Below are 23,424 nucleotides of genomic sequence, written 5' to 3' on the forward strand. Positions count from 1 at the left end.
GGGAAGGTTTGGGGCCATAATAGGGACTACGGTTTTACATGCAAATAGATATGGAAAATCTTCTGATATGGACCAAGGTGAGCGATGTGGCCCATGGGCCTCTTGTTTTCATCTTACTCTAATCCCGTAGATTGTACATGATACATGTACTAGTATTTAAGAATTAAATTTCATTTCTAGCACACAATTGAGCTATTCTGATCTTCTTCTTTTTTTTGTCCTATATCTGTCCGTCCGTCTGTAAACTTTTTTTAAAAAGGGTGTGGCAGTTAATTTCAGCAAAACTTGCCACAATGTATGCTTGGATAAAGAGAATTCAAGTTTGTTCAAATAAATGCCAAACCCTTTTTGAAGTGCAGAAAATAAAATTTTAGTATTAATTTTATGGTGTCTTTTAAAAATCGTCTTCTGAAGAACCCATTGGCCAATTTCAATCAAACAGGGCACAAATCATCTTTGGGTGAAGGGATTCAAGTTTGTTCAAATGAAGGGCCATGCTCTTTGCAAAGGGGAGATAAGCAAGAAAAGTAAGAAAAAATAGGGTGGTGTCATTTAAAAATCTTAAGGACTACTGGGCCAAAAAATTTGAATGTATATCCATTCTTTCTGACATAGTCTAGATTCAAATTTGTTTTAATCATAGTTCCCATGGTGGTAAAGTGGGGCCACAAAGGTACGGGGGGGGGGGGGGGGGGGCACAGGCAGAGTAGTGTAAGCATTTGCCATAGGGGTGGGGGGGGGACACAGGCAGAGTAGTGTAAGCATTTGCCAAAGTTGTTATTTCTATTTAATTTGGAAATACATTTATTATGATTAAATTTCTGGTTGCGCTTGATTTCAACTGACGTACTTCTAGACGAATCATTAGCTCGCCGGGACGAATGTCCGACGAGCTACTGTCATGAACCCGGTGTCGGCGTCACACTTTAAGCGAAAAACTTTAACTTGGGCTATATCTTTTGAACCAAGGGAGTAGGCGTTGATATTTCACATATGGATGTCTCGTGACCAAGCCTTTGACACGGATGAGACAACAAAAACCCGAGGTCCCAGTATTCAAAAGGTATGGCTAAAGTTAATAACCAAAAGAAAGATCTTTTCACAAGGAATACACATATAAAATATGATCTGAAAGCCCCACCACCATCGGTTTAAAGGTTATGTCCAAGACAATTAAAGTTTCGGAGACAAACAGACAGCCGGACAGGCCAAAAACTACATCTACCCCCCCCCCCCTCCGAATCTCTGATTACAGATCATCAAAATCGTTTGGTACGGGTACTACCATTTACGGAAACTTTCTATAAATAGGGGACTATAATTGGATCTGGGTTAATTTTTCCATGGAGGATGTAATTATTCAGGGGAGGGTGGGGGGTTAAAGCCAATCCCGTTTTTTTTTTTCGTTGTAAATATTCTACGGGGGGGGGGGGGGGGGGATCGATCGGGGAGCGCAAAGTACCCCAGCTTAGGGGCAAAAGAAGCAAACTGTCGGCTAAGTGCATATAGGGCGTCCTGGTTCTAGACGTATTATACAACGCGACATGTGGAGACAGTGTGTGTAGAGATAAAGAAGTACAGGCGCACCCAAAAGTCGGCAGAGTTCTGTGATAGCTGCGCTTTGACCCACGTTATAATGGAAACAAGAGGTACGTGCTGTATCCTTATCTAGGGCTGTGTAATACGTGTTGTACATATGTCGTGTAGGGTAGTATCTACCACTCCGAATTCACTACAAACTGTAGATAAAGCGGTGTCTTTTGATCATGATTATACACAAACCCCAGAATACGACTGGGATATATTTTTGACAATTTCCAATACTGTATGTATATATGGTTATCTCTCTCTCTCTCTCTCTCTCTCTCTCTCTCTCTCTCTCTCTCTCTCTCTCTCTCTCTTTACACATGGAAACGTTTTCACCAGTTTTTAAATTCGGCCAGATACACGAAATTATAACAACATATGGTTTTGTCCAGTCTTGTGAATTCTTCCACCGACAACGAGGGCGAGAATAAAATCGGTGCAATATTTCCTGATGTGCAGTACAATATATGAGATAATGTTGTAATTGACTCAAAAGATAAATGGACACGATTTGAGCTGAACATTTTCAATTTTATTTTTCCATTTTTATTGTTTACAATGCTTAACTAAAGTATTTCTAATGGTCAACCAAAATAAAACACTCGCAATTCTTTGTTATGTAAACAAGTCTTTTGTTTACATTAGACTGTTTAATAGAAAATAGCGTGTTTAAAACAAAATGAGATGTGTCAAGCACTAGAGAATATTTAATTGTGTTAAGAATGCACTTACAAATTGAAAAATTCTGCTTTAAACGGAACTTTTACTAGTTTATTTAACCTATCTAAACAAAAACATGGCGCGAGCCTTGTTTACATAACAAGGACTTATGACCTCTGAATCTTCATGTACCTTGACTACTGCCATTCAAATTTTGCTGATCATTAGTAATACCTTAGTTAAGTATTCTAAACATTAAAAATCAAAAAGTAAAATTTGAACATTTTCAGCTCAAATCGTGTCGATGTCCCTTTAAACAACATGTAAATTGTCTAACACTCTTATTGCAGCAACCAGTGTATTCCTGTGTTTTATTGTGATAGGTGAGTTTCTTTAATTCAACATTTCTGGTAATTCAGGCAACGGCAGTAAGTCGATATATTCAATGATTTCCTTTCGGTGGTGGTGGGGGGTGTGTGTGAAAATAGCATCAGATTAGCTGCATAACAAATCGTGACTATGGTCGTCGTGGTGGTCTTGTTTGGCAATACAACCTTTCTCTGCGTCAATGTTTCATACTGATTGTTAGGCCGTTCTTGTCACACTGATTTTGACTGCGGGTTACTCCGTTTACCTGATCAAGATATAGGACTCGCGGGGATGTGACCTGTCGACAGGGGATATTTACTCATCCTAGACACCTGATCCCACCTCTGGTATATCCAGGAGTCCATGTTTGCCCAAGCCTCTATTTTGTAATGCTTATAGGAGTTATGAGATTGATCACTGTTCGTTATGTTCACCTTTCATTAGCCTATGGACCTCCTGACATATCATTTTATTGTTGATCCTTTGGCTTGGTAGCTTTTGAAATGACCCCCTGACATGTTACCTTCCACATCCCCTTGTACGGATAAAAACATACATTTAAAATGTTGAAAATGGACGAGTGATAACTACATATCGATTATATGCACGGACTACATTCAATTTAGTCTCAGGATGAGATTTTCGTGAATCTGATTCAATAGATATAATTGTCACTTGGTTTTTTATCATATACATATCAGAATCTGAAGTTTGTAATTATGTTGTTTACATTTAGGTGAATTTAAACTTCGCTGTTCGTAGCATCAATACGAATCTCTGTACCTGTATAATACCTGCTGTAAATCTCTGTACCTGTATAATACCTGCTGTAAATCTCCGTACCTGTGTAATGCCTGCTGTAAATCTCTGTACCTGTATAATACCTGTTGTAAATCTCTGTATCTGTATAATACCTGCTGTAAATCTCTGTGCCTGTATGATACCTGCTGTAAATATCTGTACCTGTATAATACCTCTATAATACCTGCTGTACATCTCTGTACCTGTATAATACCTGCTGTAAATCTCGTTACCTGTATAATACCTGCTGTAAATCTCCGTACCTCTATGATACCTGCTGTAAATCTCTGTACCTGTATAATACCTGCTGTAAATCTCTCTACCTGTATAATATCTGCTGTAAATCTCTGTACCTGTATAATACCTGCTGTAAATCTCTGTACCTGTATGATACCTGCTGTAAATCTCCGTACCTGTATAATACCTGCTGTAAATCTCTGTACCTGTATAATACCTGCTGTAAATCTCTCTACCTGTATAAAACCTGTATAATACCTGCTGTAAATCTCTGTACCTGTGTAATACCTGCTGTAAATCTCTGTACCTGTATAATACCTGAATAATACCTGCTGTAAATCTCTACCTGAATAATACCTGTTGTAAATCTCTCTACCTGTATAACACCTGCTGTAAATCTCTGTACCTGTGTAATACCTGCTGTAAATCTCTGTACCTGTATAATACCTGAATGATACCTGCTGTAAATCTCTACCTGAATAATACCTGCTGTAAATCTCTCTACCTGTATAATACCTGTATAATACCTGCTGTAAATCTCTCTACCTGTATAATACCTGTATAATACCTGCTGTAAATCTCTCTACCTGTATAACACCTGCTGTAAATCTCCGTACCTGTATAATACCTGCTGTAAATCTCTGTACCTGTATAATACCTGCTGTAAATCTTTGTACCTGTATAATACCTGTATAATACCTGCTGTAAATCTCTGTACCTGTATAATACCTGCTGTAAATCTCTGTACATGTATAATACCTGCTGTAAATCTCTCTATCTGTATAATACCTGTATAATACCTGCTGTAAATCTCTCTACCTGTATAACACCTGCTGTAAATCTCCGTACCTGTATAATACCTGCTGTAAATCTCTGTACCTGTATAATACCTGCTGTAAATCTTTGTACCTGTATAATACCTGTATAATACCTGCTGTAAATCTCTGTACCTGTATAATACCTGCTGTAAATCTCTGTACCTGTATAATACCTGCTGTAAATCTCTTTACCTGTATAATACCTGCTGTAAATCTCTGTACCTGTATAATACCTGCTGTAAATCTCTGTACCTGTATAATACCTGCTGTAAATCTCTTTGCCTGTATAATATCTGCTGTAAATCTCTGTACCTGTATAATATCTGCTGTAAATCTCTGTACCTGTATAATACCTGCTGTAAATCTCTGTACCTGTATAATACCTGCTGTACATCTCTGTACCTGTATAATACCTGCTGTAAATCTCCGTACCTGTATAATACCTGCTGTAAATCTCTGTACCTGTATAATACCTGCTGGGAATCTCTGTACCTGTATAATACCTGCTGTAAATCTCCGTACCTGTATAATACCTGCTGTAAATCTCTGTACCTGTATAATACCTGCTGTAAATCTCCGTACCTGTATAATACCTGCTGTAAATCTCTGTACCTGTATAATACCTGCTGTAAATCTCTGTACCTGTATAATACCTGCTGTAAATCTCTGTACCTGTATAATACCTGCTGTAAATCTCTGCACCTGTATAATACCTGCTGGGAATGGTTCAGGGAACAGATGAAGGTTTGTTTTATATTGTAGCGTCGGACTGCTATGCTGGTGTCGACCTACATCCGAGATTTCTTCTTTCTTCCGTACAGCAAGGTATAAAGTTCGTTCACGTAAAGTTCGCAATTATATCATTACATAACACAGTTCTTTGTGGTATAATCTTATAACACATGACATCATTCTATCATTAAATACCACATTTTGTAAATACATCATTAAATAATTCGTTTTATATTATTGCATCTTAATTTTTTCTCTTTAATTTATAATTTTGCTGCAGCTATAGACGGCTACTGGGGAGACTGGGCCACTTGGGGGAGCTGCAGTGAGTCATGTGGGACGCATGGATACCGGTTAAGGACACGTGCCTGTGATAATCCTGTTCCCAAAAATGGAGGCAAACCTTGCTCTGGGGCAGATTCGGAAATGTCACCATGCTTCTCACCATGCCGTACGTACATGTATGCATTTTACATGCCACCCTCGTCATCATGTGATATGTATACAGTGTACACGTCACTCTGTTTCTTATCATGTGATATGCATACATTGTACACGTCACTCTGTTTCTCGTCATGTGATACGTATATATTGTACACGTCACTCTGTTTCTCGTCATGTGATATGAATACATTGTACATGTCACCATACTTCTTGTCATGTGGTACGTATACAATGAACGAGAGTGTTGTATTCGAACTGTGGAAAGACTGATGTTTTTTTAAGAACTCGAAAATCATCTTGAGTTTGAAGTGAATTTATAAATATAGTTTTTGTGGCTACTACTTAAACTTTGTTCCTCTGTATATTTTATTGCATTCGAATTAATTCTAGAACATTTGATCCTCAACAAAGCATCGTTTATAGGTTGCATATCAGTGGCGGATCCAGAAAATGTTCACGTTTTTACCTTTTCCATCCAAGAAAGATTTGGACTCCAAAATGGCATTAAAATGACCTTCTTAAGATATTATTCAACTGAAAGGGAGAAACACCCTAACTCCTTAGATCCGCCATTGTATTTATCTTTACAATTCAGCTGTCGATGGTCATTGGGGGTCTTGGAACGCGATGAAGCTTTGCAGCGTCACGTGTGGTAATGGAACGGAGGAATATGCAAGGTCATGTGATAATCCCGCACCTGCGCATGGGGGAAAACAGTGTTCTGGACCATCGGTGAAAGTCTCCCCGTGCAGTCCTTCTCCGTGTGGTAGATACTTCTTATTCAAATTTAGTACATTTACAACAGATATGCCGAATTTACTTGAACATGAGATATTAGTTGAATTTGTTAATGACGTATATTGAGATTTGTACTTTTGCGCTGACGATTTCAGATTATCATGTAAGAATGTAAACACGAGTAGAGCTCCATTTCTTAAAACGTTATGGAGGCGAGTCCCCGAAAGGGATTGTGGTACATGTAGGCAGGCGAGATCTTGAAGGGGCTGTGGTACATTGCTCTTAAGGAATGGAGCGCAACGAGTTTATTGACCCGCCTAAAATTCAACCATTTAAGGCACTATTTCCAAATGACACGTGTTAAATCATATGAGGAAGCTTATGTCACAGTAAATGTCACTGTGAACAAACAATAATGAAGCGCAGACAATAGAATTGTGTTTTACGTTCTCGTGTTAGATATTCAATACATCCTATTCTTTGTAAATATTGGAGCGTTCAAACAAAAAATGACGTCAGAGATGAAAGAAAACGAGCGTGCAGCAGCTCTTGTGTTATCTCAACCATGTCATGTATCGGTATCTCAACCATGTCATGTACCGGTATCTCAACCATGTCATGTACCGGTATCTCAATCATGTCATGTACCGATATCTCAATCATGTCATGTACCGGCATCTCAACCATGTCATGTACCGGTATCTCAACCATGTCATATACCGGTATCTCAACCATGTCATGTACCGGTATCTCAACCATGTCATGTACCGGTATCTCAACCATGTCATGTACCGGTATCTCAACCATGTCATGTACCGATATCTCGACCATGTCATGTACCGGAATCTCAACCATGTCATGTACCGATATCTCAATCATGTCATGTATCGGTATCTCAACCATGTCATGTATCGGTATCTCAACCATGTCATGTACCGATATCTCAACCATGTCATGTACCGGTATCTCAACCATGTCATGTACCGGTATCTCGACCATGTCATGTACCGGTATCTCAACCATGTCATGTACCGGTATCTCAACCATGTCATGTATCGGTATCTCAACCATGTCATGTACCGATATCTCAACCATGTCATGTACCGGTATCTCGACCATGTCATGTACCGGTATCTCAACCATGTCATGTATCGGTATCTCAACCATGTCATGTACCGGTATCTCAACTATGTCATGTATCGGTATCTCAACTATGTCATGTACCGGCATCTCAACCATGTCATGTACCGGTATCTCAACCATGTCATATACCGGTATCTCAACCATGTCATGTACCGGTATCTCAACCATGTCATGTACCGGTATCTCAATCATGTCATGTACCGGTATCTCAACCATGTCATGTACCGATATCTCGACCATGTCATGTACCGGAATCTCAACCATGTCATGTACCGGTATCTCGACCATGTCATGTACCGGTATCTCAAACATGTCATGTACCGGTATCTCAACCATGTCATGTACCGGTATCTCAACTATGTCATGTACCGGTATCTCAACCATGTCATGTACCGGTATCTCAACCATGTCATGTACCGGTATCTCAACAATGTCATGTACCGGTACTCAATGTGTTATCTCAACCATGTCATGTACCGGTATCTCAACCATGTCATGTACCGGTACTCTGTGTGTTATCTCAACCATGTCATGTACCGGTACTCTGTGTGTTAGTGTCTGCCTTCTCATTCACAGCAATTGATGGAAACTGGGGTAAATGGTCGCACTGGAGCGCATGTTCGGTGTCTTGTGGTAACGGAGCAGAATATCGGCATCGGCGTTGCGATCATCCATCTCCAAGCCATGGAGGCCGTGCGTGTTCGGGATCTAGTGCGCAGACTCAGTCCTGTCACTTGAATGCCTGTCGTACGTATCTGTCTCAAGATAACTGGTAAAATGAATCCATATTTTGTGTTTCAATAAACATCTCTCTGTGTAGCTGATATTTCTGAAAGGATACGATTATTGAAACAATTTAACAAGTATGGTATAGAAAAATGAAGCCAGGTTATATATTCTGTTTTATAAAGATCTGAATATGCTAATTTTCTGGCGGATCTTGAAACATCGCTTAAAGTGTGTATCAGTTAATGCAACTAAGTCAAACCACACCAGGTAGACTCAGTGGGCCTTTACATTCGTTCCAATCACCCCGGAAGCTCAGTCGATTTCTGTGAGTGTAGTTGTTCCGTCATTAGAAGGCTTGGTTCGTGTGGGCGTGGTAGTTCCGTAGCAGCAATCGGAATTCCTCGAATGTCTCGCGCACTCGACATAGATCTCGGATGTAATGCGATGGCATCCATGAGTGAATTTGATGCATTGCTAGCTATGACGCCACAGTTTACTGCACTACCTTACGTACGTCATAGCTAGCAATGCATCAAATTCACTCATGGATGCCATCATATTACATTCGAGATCTATGTCGAGTGTGCGAGACATTTGAGGAGTTCAGATTGCCGTAGCAGAACGCTTGGTTCGTGTGGGCGTGGTATTTCTGTCAGCAGAACGCTTGATTCCTGTGCGTGTAGTTGTTCCGTCAGCAGAACGCTTGATTCCTGTGCGGGGGTTGGGGGTTCGATTCCAGGACGGGAAGAATCTGAGTCGACTCGCTAAAATAGGTGAATGTCGCTACTGTTCTTTCGCCAAGCGTTCGACATTAGAAATGGAAAGTAGCTTGTCTTTAGAACGATATCTTATATTAAACTTAAGGTCCCGTGTCGCAGTATGAGGTACACTGTACCGTGACGCCGTATAAGGTCCCGTGTCGCAGTATAAGGTCCCGTGTCGCAGTATAAGGTCCCGTGTCGCAGTATAAGGTCTTGTGACACAGTATAAGGTCCTGTGTCGCAGTATAAAGTCCTGTGTCGCAGAATAAAGTCCTGTGTCGCAGTATAAGGTCCCTTGTCGCAGTATAAGGTCCCGTGTCGCAGTATAAGGTCATGTGACACAGTATAAGGTCCTGTGTCGCAGTATAAAGTCCTGTGTCGCAGAATAAAGTCATGTGTCGCAGTATAAGGTCCCTTGTCGCAGTATAAGGTCCCGTGTCGCAGTATAAAGTCCTGTGTCTCAGTATAAGGTCTCGTGTCGCAGTATAAGGTCCCGTGTCGCAGTATAAGGTCTCGTGTCGCAGTATAAGGTCCCGTGTCGCAGTATAAGGTCTTGTGACACAGTATAAGGTATCGTGTCGCGTAAAGGTCCCGTGTCGTAGTATAAGGTCCTGTGTCGCAGTATAAGGTCCCTTGTCGCAGTATAAGGTCCTGTGTCGCAGTATAAGGTCCTGTGTCGCAGTATAAGGTCCCGTGTCGCAGTATAAGGTCTTGTGACACAGTATAAGGTCCTGTGTCGCAGTATAAAGTCCTGTGTCGCAGTATAAAGTCCTGTGTCGCAGTATGAGGTCTCGTGTCGCAGTATAAGGTCTTGTGTCGCAATATGAGGTCTTGTGTCGCAATATAAGGTCTTGTGTCGCAGTATGCCCCATGTCACACTATGCGTTAACAAGATAAAGGACCTACTCTATTAGATTTTTTCATATTGTTTGGGGTATATTACTATGTCTGTTTTAGCGTTAGCATAATTAGTTTGATAGTTCCTGGTTGTTGCAGGTAAAGATGTCAGCTTTTGATAGTTGTATATGAACAGACACGAAAAATTGGGTATCGAACCCGATATCCTTACATTACTAGTTTGGTGAGCTACCCAAGATGGTATACGAAGTACAGTGATTTTACTACACTATAAAATTTAAACATACAACTCTTCATATTGAAAAGATGAAGAAAAAGTTTTAGAGAAAATTTCAGAGACGTCGCATATGTCCTTGAATTCATAACGCTTACAATGGCATTTGAGAATTTATCTGAACAATATAAATATATTATATATCTATTTACAAATCTAATTCTGGGCCCCATCGGGCGTTCAAGCTTAAGAAAAGAAGGGGGGGGGATGACAATCAAAAGACCAAATACGGGAAAAAAAGAGTGTACAGCAATTAAGCTGTCCAGAAATAACAACATTGTACCGTATAGCTGTTTCTTTTCCGCGGGTCTAAATTTGCCGATTTGATTGCTCAAAGATATACTAATAATTTTAGCGGAATAAATTTTGGCGGACAAGGAAGAGTTATCTCTCTTGCAAATATTGAAGTCGCATTTGGGTGCATATTTGGCGAGTGTAATTTTAGTGGAAAGCTATCTCACTGCTAAAATAAGCCATATTTATCACCCCGCAAACAAACCTGCTATACGGTATTAGATATAAAATTAATATTTAGAATCTATTATGTATAATGATCATTTGTAGAATAAGCATCTGAGTTATACCTGGTACATCTTGTCTCATTGTAGATTCTATGGTATACATTATGTTATAGAAACTTATACATTTTAACCTCTTACATTGCATATCATTGTTTCTCATTTCAAAAATGCTGATTAGAAATTGACCCAGCTTGGTTAACAATATGTTATCTTAGTTTGACATAAGCCACAGGATTTTTTCTTTAATTGACAAATATATATGACCTTCGGAAAGCCAAGGTGAGACTGACGAATCTAAATTGATGACCCCCCTCCCTCATCCCGGGAAACGAAATACTAAGGCAGTATACATACTTCAAGTTTTATTTCACGGGAAAAAGTAAATACTGATCCCACATTGACTCATAAATTTCTTTTAAGAATTTTCTAATGAAATTAAAAACCAAAATGACAAAGGTAAAAAAATGAAATAAAATCGCCATGAAAGGTGAAGATAACGAACAGCGATCAATCCCACAACTCCTACAAGGCATGTAAAACAAAGAGCCCGCAGTCCAATCGGAACTCCTCGAATGTCTCACGCACTCAACATAGATCTCGGGTGTAATACGATGGCATCCATGAGCGAATTTGATGCATTGCTGTGACGTCACAATTGACAATGCATCAAATTCGCTCATGGATGCCATCGTATTACATCCGAGATCTATGTCGAGTGTGCGAGACATTCGAGGAGTTCCGATTGACCCGCAGTCTAGAACATGTTTCTCATTTACATGTACGAAAATGGCCTTCTTATCGTGTTTTCTAAAACCAAATCATTGTTGTACATGTTTATCAGTTTCAGAAATAAAATAAGCATGCATTAAAATTCCAAATCATGAAGCAGGTGATTACACTTTTTCATATAATTGGCCAATATTTGTTTGGATCCGCTCAGCTCCACGCTAGTTTTGTACCAAGTTATTTGTAGAAGTATCATAGAATTATTACAACGATCTACATGTAATTAATCCTGTGCATTGTATTACATACCTCAGCTGTTAGTCACTGGTGTTACACCTATATCATTAATCCTGTGCATTACATGTTTCAGCTGTTAATGGAGGCTGGAGTCACTGGTCTGCTTGGGGACATTGCTCCGTGACTTGTAATGACGGCGTGCAACATCGAACGCGCACCTGCAGTAACCCAGCGCCGAGTCATGGCGGCCACGGATGTATCGGCGCTACCCAGGGGAGCCAGTCCTGTCACAATAATCCATGCCGTGAGTATAGGTTTATTAGATTGTTTAATGTCCTCTCAAGAATATTTCACTTATATTGAGACGCCACCAGTTTTATGTGAAGTACCACAAATTTAGACCTATACTTAGCACTCAGGACCATAGTAGAGACGGTTCTTTAACGTGACAACGCCTGCCGCGACACGGAACTCCAATTTTTAAGGTCTTTTCCAAAACCAAGCAATTCTCTCTTTTAAAAGCCGAGCATTTGGCGACGGAGCAATCACTACCTATCTTAGCTGACTCGGTCATAAGCAATCACTACCTATCTTAGTCTTAGCTGACTCGATCATAAGCAATCACTACCTATCTTAGTCTTAGCTGACTCGATCATAAGCAATCACTACCTATCTTAGTCTTAGCTGACTCGATCATAAGCAATCACTACCTATCTTAGTCTTAGCTGACTCGATCATAAGCAATCACTACCTATGTTAACGTATTTGTTGACTCGGTTATGGCACGAGCAGGACTCGAACTCACGCGGTTACGAAGGGAACGTTCTCAATGTACACGTGACACTGAGCTATCGCGATCTGTCCGTGAGTATTTGTATGAATTCACTAAAATGAATAGTGATTTATGTACGATAGTATTCACGGTATGCAATCCTCTAAAGGTGCAATATGTGTTACTTTAACTATTTTCTGAAAAGGAGTTATCTCCGTTTTTAGATATTTAAAAAATCAAAATTGAAAATCGAATATATCTACAATTTCTATAAGACCTATACTTTTCTTTACAGAATTTTAATAACTATGATAATTTAAACATATTCCCTCGTGACCTTTCTTCGGATTGATTGTATATGTCAGAAAATTTGGGGTGAGGGCTAATGTTCATTTATACACATACTGATCAAAAATGTAATGCATAGTACAATTTCATACGGTATTCATTTTAAGACTTGAGAAAAGATTTATAGTTATTTTATTGATAACACGTTATATTGCCCTTTAATCCTGTGTATTGCATGTTTCAGCTGTTAATGGAGGTTGGGGTCACTGGTCTGCTTGGGGACATTGCTCCGTGACTTGTAATGACGGCGTGCAACATCGAACGCGCACCTGCAGCAACCCAGCGCCGAGTCATGGCGGCCACGGATGTATCGGCGCTACCCAGGGGAGCCAGTCCTGTCACAATAATCCATGTTGTGAGTATTTGTAGAACTCCACTAAAACCAATAGTCACCATGTACCATCATGGTACTCACGGCATCATGGTACTCCCGGCATCATGGTACTAACAGCATCTCACGGTATCATGGTACTCACGGCATCATGGTTCTCACGGCATCATGGTACTCACGGTTTCTGATCCACAAACGGGGCAGTATCTGTTATGTTAACAAAAACTAACTTCTAGTGTAGAGGATACATGAGAAATGGCAGCTATTGATGCTGACCTTATTCCATTAAAAGGATTTCCAAATTTTGTTGGAGTTATATCCGCTTTTATAAATTTAGATATCTTAAATATACTTATCTGTATGACGTATATTTTTTCTTTGCATATTTTGAATAAACAACCTATTCGCCGTGATCTTTCTTCGGAACTCGTATTTGAATTGACTCTGTTTACATGTCAAAAAATAGTTCTTAGAGAAGATACCGTTCATTTAAATGGTATACATACTGATAAAAAAAGAAATACATAGTACAATTTCATATTCATTTTAAATCGTGAGAAATACTTAATAGTTGATTTCTTGATTACACGTTTCATATTGATAATCCTCAAAATCTATAGAATATACACATGCACATCCAGCAAACAAGCAATCGGAACATCACTCGGCCTTTTCCGGAAAAAGCCGAGTGATGTTCCGATTGATGTAACAAGGAGTAATCAGGCGATTCATTTTAAATAATTTAAAAAAAAATGTTTCAAGAAATTATTTGAGGAATTGACTACTATACACCTCTATTTATTTTGATCAGTATATTTGTTACGTGCTCTTCTTTTGAAAAATCGATGACTCCCATTGTACGTTAAATAAATCATCTTTCCATTTGATACGACGATTTAGATGTCAAAATATTCAGTGTATGTCTTATTTTGTCTTTCGTGGGGAGGGGGAGGGGGTATTATGTGGGTGGGATACCAGTAACTAAACTTGCTTCTGATATGATAGTCACGTGTATCACGGTAAACTGGATACACAACAGGCCAACGTGTGTTCTTTATCACTGACAGAGTTCATTAATTGCATTCTATTTAATCACCAGTGTAACAGGGCGGATTCAGAAAATCCCGTACTCCACCTCTAGATCCGCCATTGTATAATCCGTACAACGCATAATTGTAACCTATAAGAAGTCATAAAATGTTCTTTCTTATCGGATTTTTCTCATTTCATACTTGAACACCCAATATACGCAACACACTTCATTTATACTATATACCATTATGTCAATACATTCATTTACTAAGGTACTTTCCCGCGCATGTGTTGAATCTATAATGCAACTGTACTTACCGTTTGAAAGTAGCATCTAGAGGGTTTGACGTTTAGAAATTTAGACCACATTACGCAAGTGTCTATTAGATTGAAGTGTTGTATAATATTTTGTGCAAAAACCACATGATAAAGCTATGATCTGCAATTGTGTTACAGGTCATGACAAAATGCCCCAAAACATATGCGTGGCAATTTGGTACACTGGGCGCTGCATCGAAATCGTTGGCAGAGTGGAATGTGCAAAAACGTGCATATACTGCCATTGAAATGACCGGAAGTTGGGAATAAGCAACACATGTCTCTATTCATATGTAATCTCAAATAATAAAAAAAAATTGAACAAAGTCGTGTATATATTTTACACATCCTGCTCGTGCATATTTTATTTGATCGTCGTTTTTATCTTTTACTCATATTGATCCTTCAATGACGAAATTTCTTTAAAACCATTCCTGTACACTGTCATATGTTTATCATACAAATTAACTTAAATAAAAATGTACTTTAATAATGAAATCGTTCTGCTCTACCGGTGCGACTAAAATTAACTTCATGTTATCAGCCATTTGCACGTGTTCAAACCACAAAACTACAGTTGCCTTAAAAGCCAATAAATTCTAAATACAACACAAAAAACCAAAAAGACTATACCCATGGACGTGTTGACGTTTGTCACAGGAAGAAATATCTCTAACCATCAAAAGTAAAGTCTGACCTCTCTCCACATGAAGAAAATATCTCTAACCATCAAAAGTAAACTCTGACCTCTCTCCACATGAAGAAAATATCTCTAACCATCAAAAGTAAACTCTGACCTCTATCTACAGGAAGAAAATATCTTTAACTATGAAAAGTAAACTCTGACCTCTATCTACAGGAAGAAAATATCTCTAACCATCAAAAGTAAACACTAACCTCTATCCACAAGTTTTCAAAATTGAGGGAATCTAAAAGGGCAATACTTCACATCAATACGCAAGTTCCAAGTTACCCAAAAGTTATTTCCCTTTGTCGAACTCTTTCGCATTTTATGACGTATGGTGGGTACACAATGTATACATTATATCGTAGACTGACATTGCACACAGCGAATACGTACGATTAATGTAATAAAAGCGTAACTTTTGTTTATATCAATCACTGGTATGCATATTCTGGCCATATCAAGCATAATTTGTTTGAATAAGATCATCAAATTGGCTATTGAATCATTATTCGTTTCCTCTTCTACATGAGTGACGCTTTTATCAAAGAAAGATGGCAATTAATATTTGTTTGAGCCATTTTGTTATCCAATACTCATAAACTCACTAAAGTTGCCTTTTCCCTGAGATGGATGGTCTCAGAAACTCTGGATATCATCTTTTAAGAAATAATACAACGATAGTAATCAGCAAATGTACCCACTGTCATCATATTTTACGTCATAATTTACGGAAGAGTTCGACAAAGGGAAATAGCTCTTGGGGGAACTCGGAACTTCCGTATTAATTCTAATCGCCTATAGCAGTGTATAAGTCGACTCTAGTCGCACAGGACAGTGGATAGGTGTATTTTAGTCGCGTTTGCAGTGGATAAGTCGACTTGTGCGTGACAGTAAATGAGTGGAATTTAGTCACCGTTGGCAGTGGATAAGTCGAAATTAGATGCCCGGGGAAGTGGATAAGTCGACTCTAGTCACCCTTAGAAGTGGATGATTCTACTTTAGATAGTCGTCTGTGGCAGTGGATAAGTCGAATTTACATAGTCGTATGTGGCAGTAGATAAGTCGAATTTACATAGTCGTATGTGGCAGTAGATAAGTCGAATTTACATAGTCGTATGTGGCAGTTGATAACTTGAAGTAGACTGTATTCCCTCGTGTCGTTGGATAAGTCGACTTTAGTCGCCCATGACACTAGATGAGTCGACTTTTAAATCGTCACCATTGGTAGTGGATAAATCGATTTTGAATAGTCGCCTGTGGCAGTTGATAACTTTTAGTCAACTTTATTCTGACGTGGCAGTGGATGAGTGGATTTTAATCACCCGTGGCAGTGGATGAGTGGATTTTGTTTACCCTTGGCAGTGGATGAGTGAATTTTAATCGCCCGTGGCAGTGGATGAGTGGATTTAATCGCCCGTGGCAATGGATAAGTGGATTTTAATCGCCCATGGCAGTGGATAAGTCGACTGTAGATGCTCGTCCACACTGATTGGTTGACCAACGCGCCCGATGTGATGGACTTTAATCAGTTGTATACAGCTGAAATTGCGACGTATGCTGGATATAGGGCGGATCCAGGAAGTTTTGAAAGGGGGATTATAGAATTCCACTTCGTAACCCCCCCCACCCTCCCCCACGCGCTTCACATAAAAGGAGGAGCTGAAGACACCAAAATAAAAGAAAATGTCATGTTTTGTTAAAACCGTTTAAGTAATGGAAGTTAAGAGAGTTGCAGCTTTCCTTTAGATCCACCACGGTAGATATATATATATATCTGATATATGAAAATGTAATCGTATGGTTAAAATACGCAGTGTATGATATACGGTATATAAGTACCCCGATGTATGCATCCACTGGTATCCAGTACCGGTGTTGTAGCATAGACTTTCCCCCCCGAAAAAACGGGCCCGGGATAGATCTTCCCCCATAGGGGGAAAAAGCGCCCCAACATATAATTTCCCCCTATGTACAAAGTCAGTACAGAATTTTCCCCTGGGCGGAAAAACCGCCCTGGTATAGAATCCTGTTTCCGGATTTCATCGACCGGAGTCTTTTTCTTCTCATGTAAAAGCTTTTGAATAAATATAGAATGAAGCAAATGCATGCAATTGAAGGGGGGATTGTCAATGAAATTTGTTATTATTGCTATAAAGAGGTACATGTTATCAAAAAAAAAAGTTACAAAAAGAAACAAATATTTGCTGTTAGATTGTTATAGTTTAATGAAATAGATATGCGCTCATTAATATTACGATACTCATAAAATAAAGGATTTTTTTTTTTGGAGATGTTAAAAGTTGGGTTTACACGCTGAAAACTTTGAATTGCGTCTAGTAAATAAAATATGCTTCCCAAAAGACTTTAACGATGGTCAATATCATTAGGTTTTTCGTAAAAAGTCGACTATAAAAGATATACAATTAAAATATCTAAAAAGTAAATTAGATGCACTGTATGAATAAAAGTAACCGTTTATTTAAATTCGAAATTTTAAATTAAAAAGACATTTACTTCTTCCCAACTTCACTTAACAGCAAAGACTTGGGGTGTATGAATGAATTTTGATATACCTTTACACGATTTAAATAATTTCCTTTTAAAAAAAAAACCCCAAATATAACATGATTATTGTGATACACAAGACCCTGCTCAAAATTGAATAAAAAAAAAAAATAATTCCTGGGTCTAGATAAGCAAATGAATTCTAGTAATAGAACTGGAAACGGATACATAGCTAAAATGGAAGAAGGGGGGAAAAGCGTACTGTCATTTAGGGGGAAATTCTATACTAGAATGATTTTTCCTAGGGGGAAAATTGGGCCCGGGTTAATTCTTCCTAGGGGGAAATTCTATGCCAGGCCCATCTTTACGGGGATAATGTCTATCCCGGGCCCGTTTTTCCGGGGGGGGGGGGTCTATGCAGGGGGAAAATTCTATGCTACAGCACCGGTATGTCTCTCCTTCCAATCACAGGGTTCTCCATCATTTCAAATTTGTCTGTGTTGCAGACTGGGTGTGAAACGTTTCATGAGATTTAGAAAAGACTGTGCGCGAAGGGCCGGCTTCATGACCTTTTTTTGTTTTTGATAATGCATCATGTATTATATCATAAACAAAACCACCGACAACACCAACAACAACTCCACAGAGATTAAACATTTTAAGGGTGTACACATATATATGGTACAAATATGAATCAAACTTGGCCTTTGAATTTTTTCCACAAAAGTGCTGTGCAAATCTATTTCAACGATTCCCCATTAAGTGGCTAGAACTGTTCCACTCACGCTCACTTATTGATGTATAGTATTGGGGGAGGTGTACTCAATTACCTGATGAATATATATGTAATATATATATGTAATATAATCACTCTGAGGCTTGGATCACTGTCCTTCACTATAAAAAAAACCACAATCGTATTTATGTATATAAATGCAATAAGTCCTTTGAAAGCCCAATCCATTAACTTGCTTATTTCTTTCCTTAATAATCCCCTCCCCCCATCACTAGAGAAAAAACCCCACCATGTCTTATCCTCCTCTAATGAATAAAAAGCCTGTAAAACAGTTTGTCGTGTGTTGCCACCTTTGCGACACTGAATAATTTGTTTGAAATTTTCAACAATTATTATCAACAATGCCATGTAATTTAAACAGACGCAGACTATTTGATATATAGCGGGTGCGTTATTCAGGGTTCTTCATCTGCGTTTTTACTGTGCGGCTCCGACACAGTACAAAGTTACCCGACACAGTAACAATGTGTGTGGCACAGTGCGCAACGCAGTGAGAGCCGCCAATCAGTAACAATGTGTGTGACAGTGCGCAACGCAGTGAGAGCCGCCAATCAGTAACAATGTGTGTGACAGTGCGCAACGCAGTGAGAGCCGCCAATCAGTAACAATGTGTGTGACAGTGCGCAACGCAGTGAGAGCCGCCAATCGTGAACGAAACTAGGGCAACAAGAAATAATTCTTATTGTTTACTAAATCAAAGCATATCATACTTAAGTCATACTTTATTCACAGACACTACAGTAGTACTGAAACAAACATCAAACAAGTCCACCGCGGATGGGGTGGGGGTGGCTGTTTAATGAATATGAAATAAATGAATATCTTGTCAATATTTCTGCATATTCTTATTCATTGTAAATATTTTGATGAATACCGGGGGTTTAAGACTTACTAATTTCCATGATATCTATGTTCTTTTCATATAATGCCAAGACATTGATGTTAAAAATGACGAGCATCAGAAATGTTAAAATGATATTTACAAGCGACGTCCGTGGTAATAGTTTTGGATTAATCAGATTACATTCCGTGTCGGCTGTCAACATTTTGAAAATATATGCATTATATAAACATTATATACTGATATTAATTTACACCTATATCTTCCAGCCAGGCATATTTCTCATGACGAAACTATCACAATAATAAGTGCAAATTTCTAACATGATACCGAATTTATTATCTAACACTTCTGGTCTAGATTTGCATAAAATAATTAATTAAAAAAACCCACTGTAATTCTAAAGATGCAAATTTTTAGTGACGGATTTTCGTAATGATTGGGGAGTTTTCTTCAAATAGCACTGAATTAATTTTGATTATTTTTGGAGAGTACTTTGTCCGTTTTCGTTTCTATATCATTAGCCCCGATGTTTCAAGTTTTATGACATGTACTTTTATAAAAGCTATTTCGAAAAATAATTTTTAAAAGAATGTTCACGACATTTTTTAAAACCCTTAATTCATGAACCACGCGCATTTTCTTTTTAGTATTGTTACACCGTTATGTAGATCTCAAACACAATTTTTTTAAATTTTGACAATCACTATACATGTAGATGTGTTTTATAAATCTGAATAAAGTTTTAACCATTATTTGTATGTGATATGAATAGAACAGGCAATATGATGTTGTCATTCGTTAAAATAGGCTCTGCAACAACTTAAAATTATACAATACAGGATTCGTCCCATGATGATCCGGGTTAGAATAGGTCCTCAGTACCCCCTTGTTTGTCGTAGAAGGCGACTAAATGGGGGATGGGGGGTGGGGTGGGAGTTCATTCTGATGAGACCGCATACACCGAGGTCACGTGTCACACCAGGTGTGGCACGATAAAGATCCCTACCTGTTCAATGGCCAAGCATAGGCCTAAATTTTGCAGCCCTTCACCGGCAATGGTGAGTCTCCAAATGAATAAAATATTCTCTAGAGGGACGTTAAACAACATTCTATCAATCAATGAATAGAGGATTCCATTAACAATGAAACAAGAATGATGATGTCAGTTAGTGTCTTCCTTAAGTTATTCAAATTAGAACGAACATACAATGCAGGATTTCAAATCAAAGAACAATCATAAAATCAAGTCAATGTTTTCCTTAAGGCATTCCATGTATAACGAACTTATTTTGATTTCTAAAAAAAATATTGTTATTGTTTTGTTAACCATGGTTTCATTCTGAAGGGTTTATAGAATTAAAACAGCCCACCATAGGAATCTACTAAATTTTGATTTCTTTTTAATTCATTCCACCTTGAATTTTACATCAAAGTTTATGAAAAGAGCATGCTTTATTAAAATATTTTCAAAAGATTTTGTGTTTTCATAAAAAAAGAAATTTCTTGGTAAAAAGTCACACAAGATTTCTTTTTATAAAAATATGAAATAAAATTAATCGTTTACCACAATTATTTTTAGAAAATTAAATTTGTCTAATTTTTGTCAAGGGCGGGCGATTCTTCCAAAAACTTTCAGGTGCGTAAACGCCGGCTTCTAATCATTAGGCATGTGGATTTTAACTATAACAATTTATCTTGATCTAAATTGTTAAGAATTATTCAATCTCCTTTAATTATACATTGAATACCTTAAGTGCAGGAAAACGAAAACACGAAGATAACGAACAGTGATCAATCTCACATCATTCTTATAAAGAAAGCAAAAATAAAGGTAGGGCGAACACGGAACCCTGGAAACACCAGAGGTGGGATCAGTTGTCTAGGAGGAGTAAGTATTCCATGTTGACTGGTCACACCCACCGTGATCCCTATATCCTGATCAGGTAAACGGAGTAATGCGTAGTCAGAATCGGTGTGTAAAGAAAGGCCCCACACGTTGGTATGAAACACGGCAGACAAAATTAAAACCAACAACAGGCTATATTTGTAAACAACGCCATTGTAACGACCTTAACATCTGCGCATACACGTGCAGATATCTCCAATTCCGAAAAAAAGACATTCACAATCGCTCCAAAAATTAGTTATATTGCTGTCTTCTCGAAATTATACCTCACATTTTTGTCCCCTGCTTCTTTCCGCTGAAACAGAAAATCCTGATTGGTTGAAGACCTAAGAAACTGGAAGAGTTCGAACTCGCTTACATCCACCTCATCTGTACCACCGAGGTCTTCATCGTGTAAAACATCGGAGAATTCAAAATCATTGTTACTTCTTACAGAGGACAGATTGGTCACACTAATGAACGAAACGGCTATAATCAGGCAAGCTGCCAGGGGGAGATAATTCAGGAGGAGGGTTTGGAGGGACTCCAATAATCCGAAAAGTCTGCCACACCACATTGTGTAATTTGTTTTAGATGTTGTAAATGTATCTAGCAATCCGAGTTGAATTCACTGCCCGTATTTCTCAATAATTGCACAAAGCCGTGATATTTTTTTCAGGTGAGATTTTTATCGCATTTGATGCACACTCTTGTTAATAAGGCACTACCAATCAGTCTTGAAGCATTGGAATTATAAATACTTTACTGCTTCATAATTTAATGTCTAATTAATTAGGTTTGTCATGAAAAGAGAATAATGATGACGGAAGTGAATATATGTAAAAGATGTGCATATGAATAAAAAAAAATCTCTGCTTCGCAGCAAATTAAATTTCTGTACTGATTTCTAAGTATATCTTTTCTCATAGTAACGTTCATTTAACTTGATAATTCCTCATAAATGAGACGTATTTGTACGGACACTCTAGTCTGCAAAATAAAAATTCCTAAACAAAAGTGTCAATTAGTTAGTGGCTTGCGCGTGGTTGTTTTTTTTCCCCGGTGTTTTTTTGTTGTTGTTGTTTGTTTGTTTGTTTGTTTTTAGGTCTTTTTTGAATGGCGGGGAGGGGAATATGAGAATTCTATGAGTTTTCAATCTGTTCGATGTACCTCTACATTTTTATTTCAATTGAACTATACACTCAATACAATGATAAAATACAACCAATTGCTAGGTTGAATGTTGACTGTTCAATATACCTTGCTGTCATTAAAATGCTTTGGAAGGGAAAAAAAAGTTGTTGTTAATGTTTTTTTTTTTTTTTGCTTTTGAATAATGGTCGTAGTATGTGAACAGTGGGACAATGGGATGCAAAATGACCCCAACATCGTAATAAGACTGCACCAAAAGAAATTTGTTCAATAACGTAACAAAACCGTAAAATGTTTCAGTCAAACACTACTGTATCGCAGGGAATTAACTCGCGGAATTAATTTTCGCTATATTCTCTGGAACAAAATTTCCGCTAATTTAACATTCAGTGAATTAATCTTTCTTATTGATACGAAATCGGGTTCAGGATTTCCGCGAATTAAAGCGAACGCGATTTGTTGCTAAATGAAAAAAATCGCGATTTTTTTCCGACCTGCTATACAGAATCTACAAATAAGATTCACTTACATTAATAATTACAATCATATTTTCTTTTTGTTATTTAAAAATCAGGAACTTTAGTAATAAATGTTGAACTCTGAAAAGGAAAGGAGCTTCCTGACTGACTTTACAGGGTATTAAAGACTTTTGCATGAATTCACAATTAAAATAGAAACTGAATTGCAATAATCATGTAGTGCAAGAGGTGCTTATATGATTTCACGTCCTACTCTCTACTATTATGATGCACCAGATGCGCATTTCGACAAATAATGTCTCTTCAGTGATGCTCAAGCCAAAATTTTGGAAATTCGAAATAACAATTAACTTGTAAGAGCTAAAAAGAAAACTAGAGTGTCAAAAATTGGAGCCAAATTCGTCCCAGGATCAGAGCTATGCATGAGGGAGATATCAATACGTGACTTATGGTAACGCCATACTCGCATTATCATCTGATAAAAGGTTAAAATGTGTATTTATTTCAATTTATTTGAGTTAAAGCTAATCAATTACAAAATAAAATATATAGGTCATCACACTTTTTAAGATGCGAGACATACACAAAATCATATATCAATATCAGAAAATTGCAATTTTCCTTCAACTGTATCATTAA

The 23,424-nt window shown here is 38.0% G+C and overlaps 1 protein-coding gene across 1 annotated transcript; it reads left to right on the plus strand.

The window, feature by feature from the left end:
• The first annotated feature begins 1,559 nt into the window (after positions 1–1,559).
• On the plus strand, positions 1,560–14,762 carry LOC125662273 (coadhesin-like). The gene is made up of 9 exons (XM_056146806.1): positions 1,560–1,649; positions 2,598–2,630; positions 5,235–5,297; positions 5,485–5,655; positions 6,244–6,414; positions 8,106–8,276; positions 11,769–11,939; positions 12,940–13,110; positions 14,575–14,762. The coding sequence occupies exons 1-9, from the start codon at positions 1,637–1,639 to the stop codon at positions 14,682–14,684; spliced, it is 1,074 nt and encodes a 357-aa protein (XP_056002781.1). The 5' UTR covers positions 1,560–1,636; the 3' UTR covers positions 14,685–14,762.
• The last annotated feature ends 8,662 nt before the right edge of the window (positions 14,763–23,424 follow it).

This window comes from Ostrea edulis, chromosome 8 (assembly GCF_947568905.1).
Source record: "Ostrea edulis chromosome 8, xbOstEdul1.1, whole genome shotgun sequence".
Classification (NCBI taxonomy): Eukaryota; Metazoa; Mollusca; class Bivalvia; order Ostreida; family Ostreidae; genus Ostrea; species Ostrea edulis.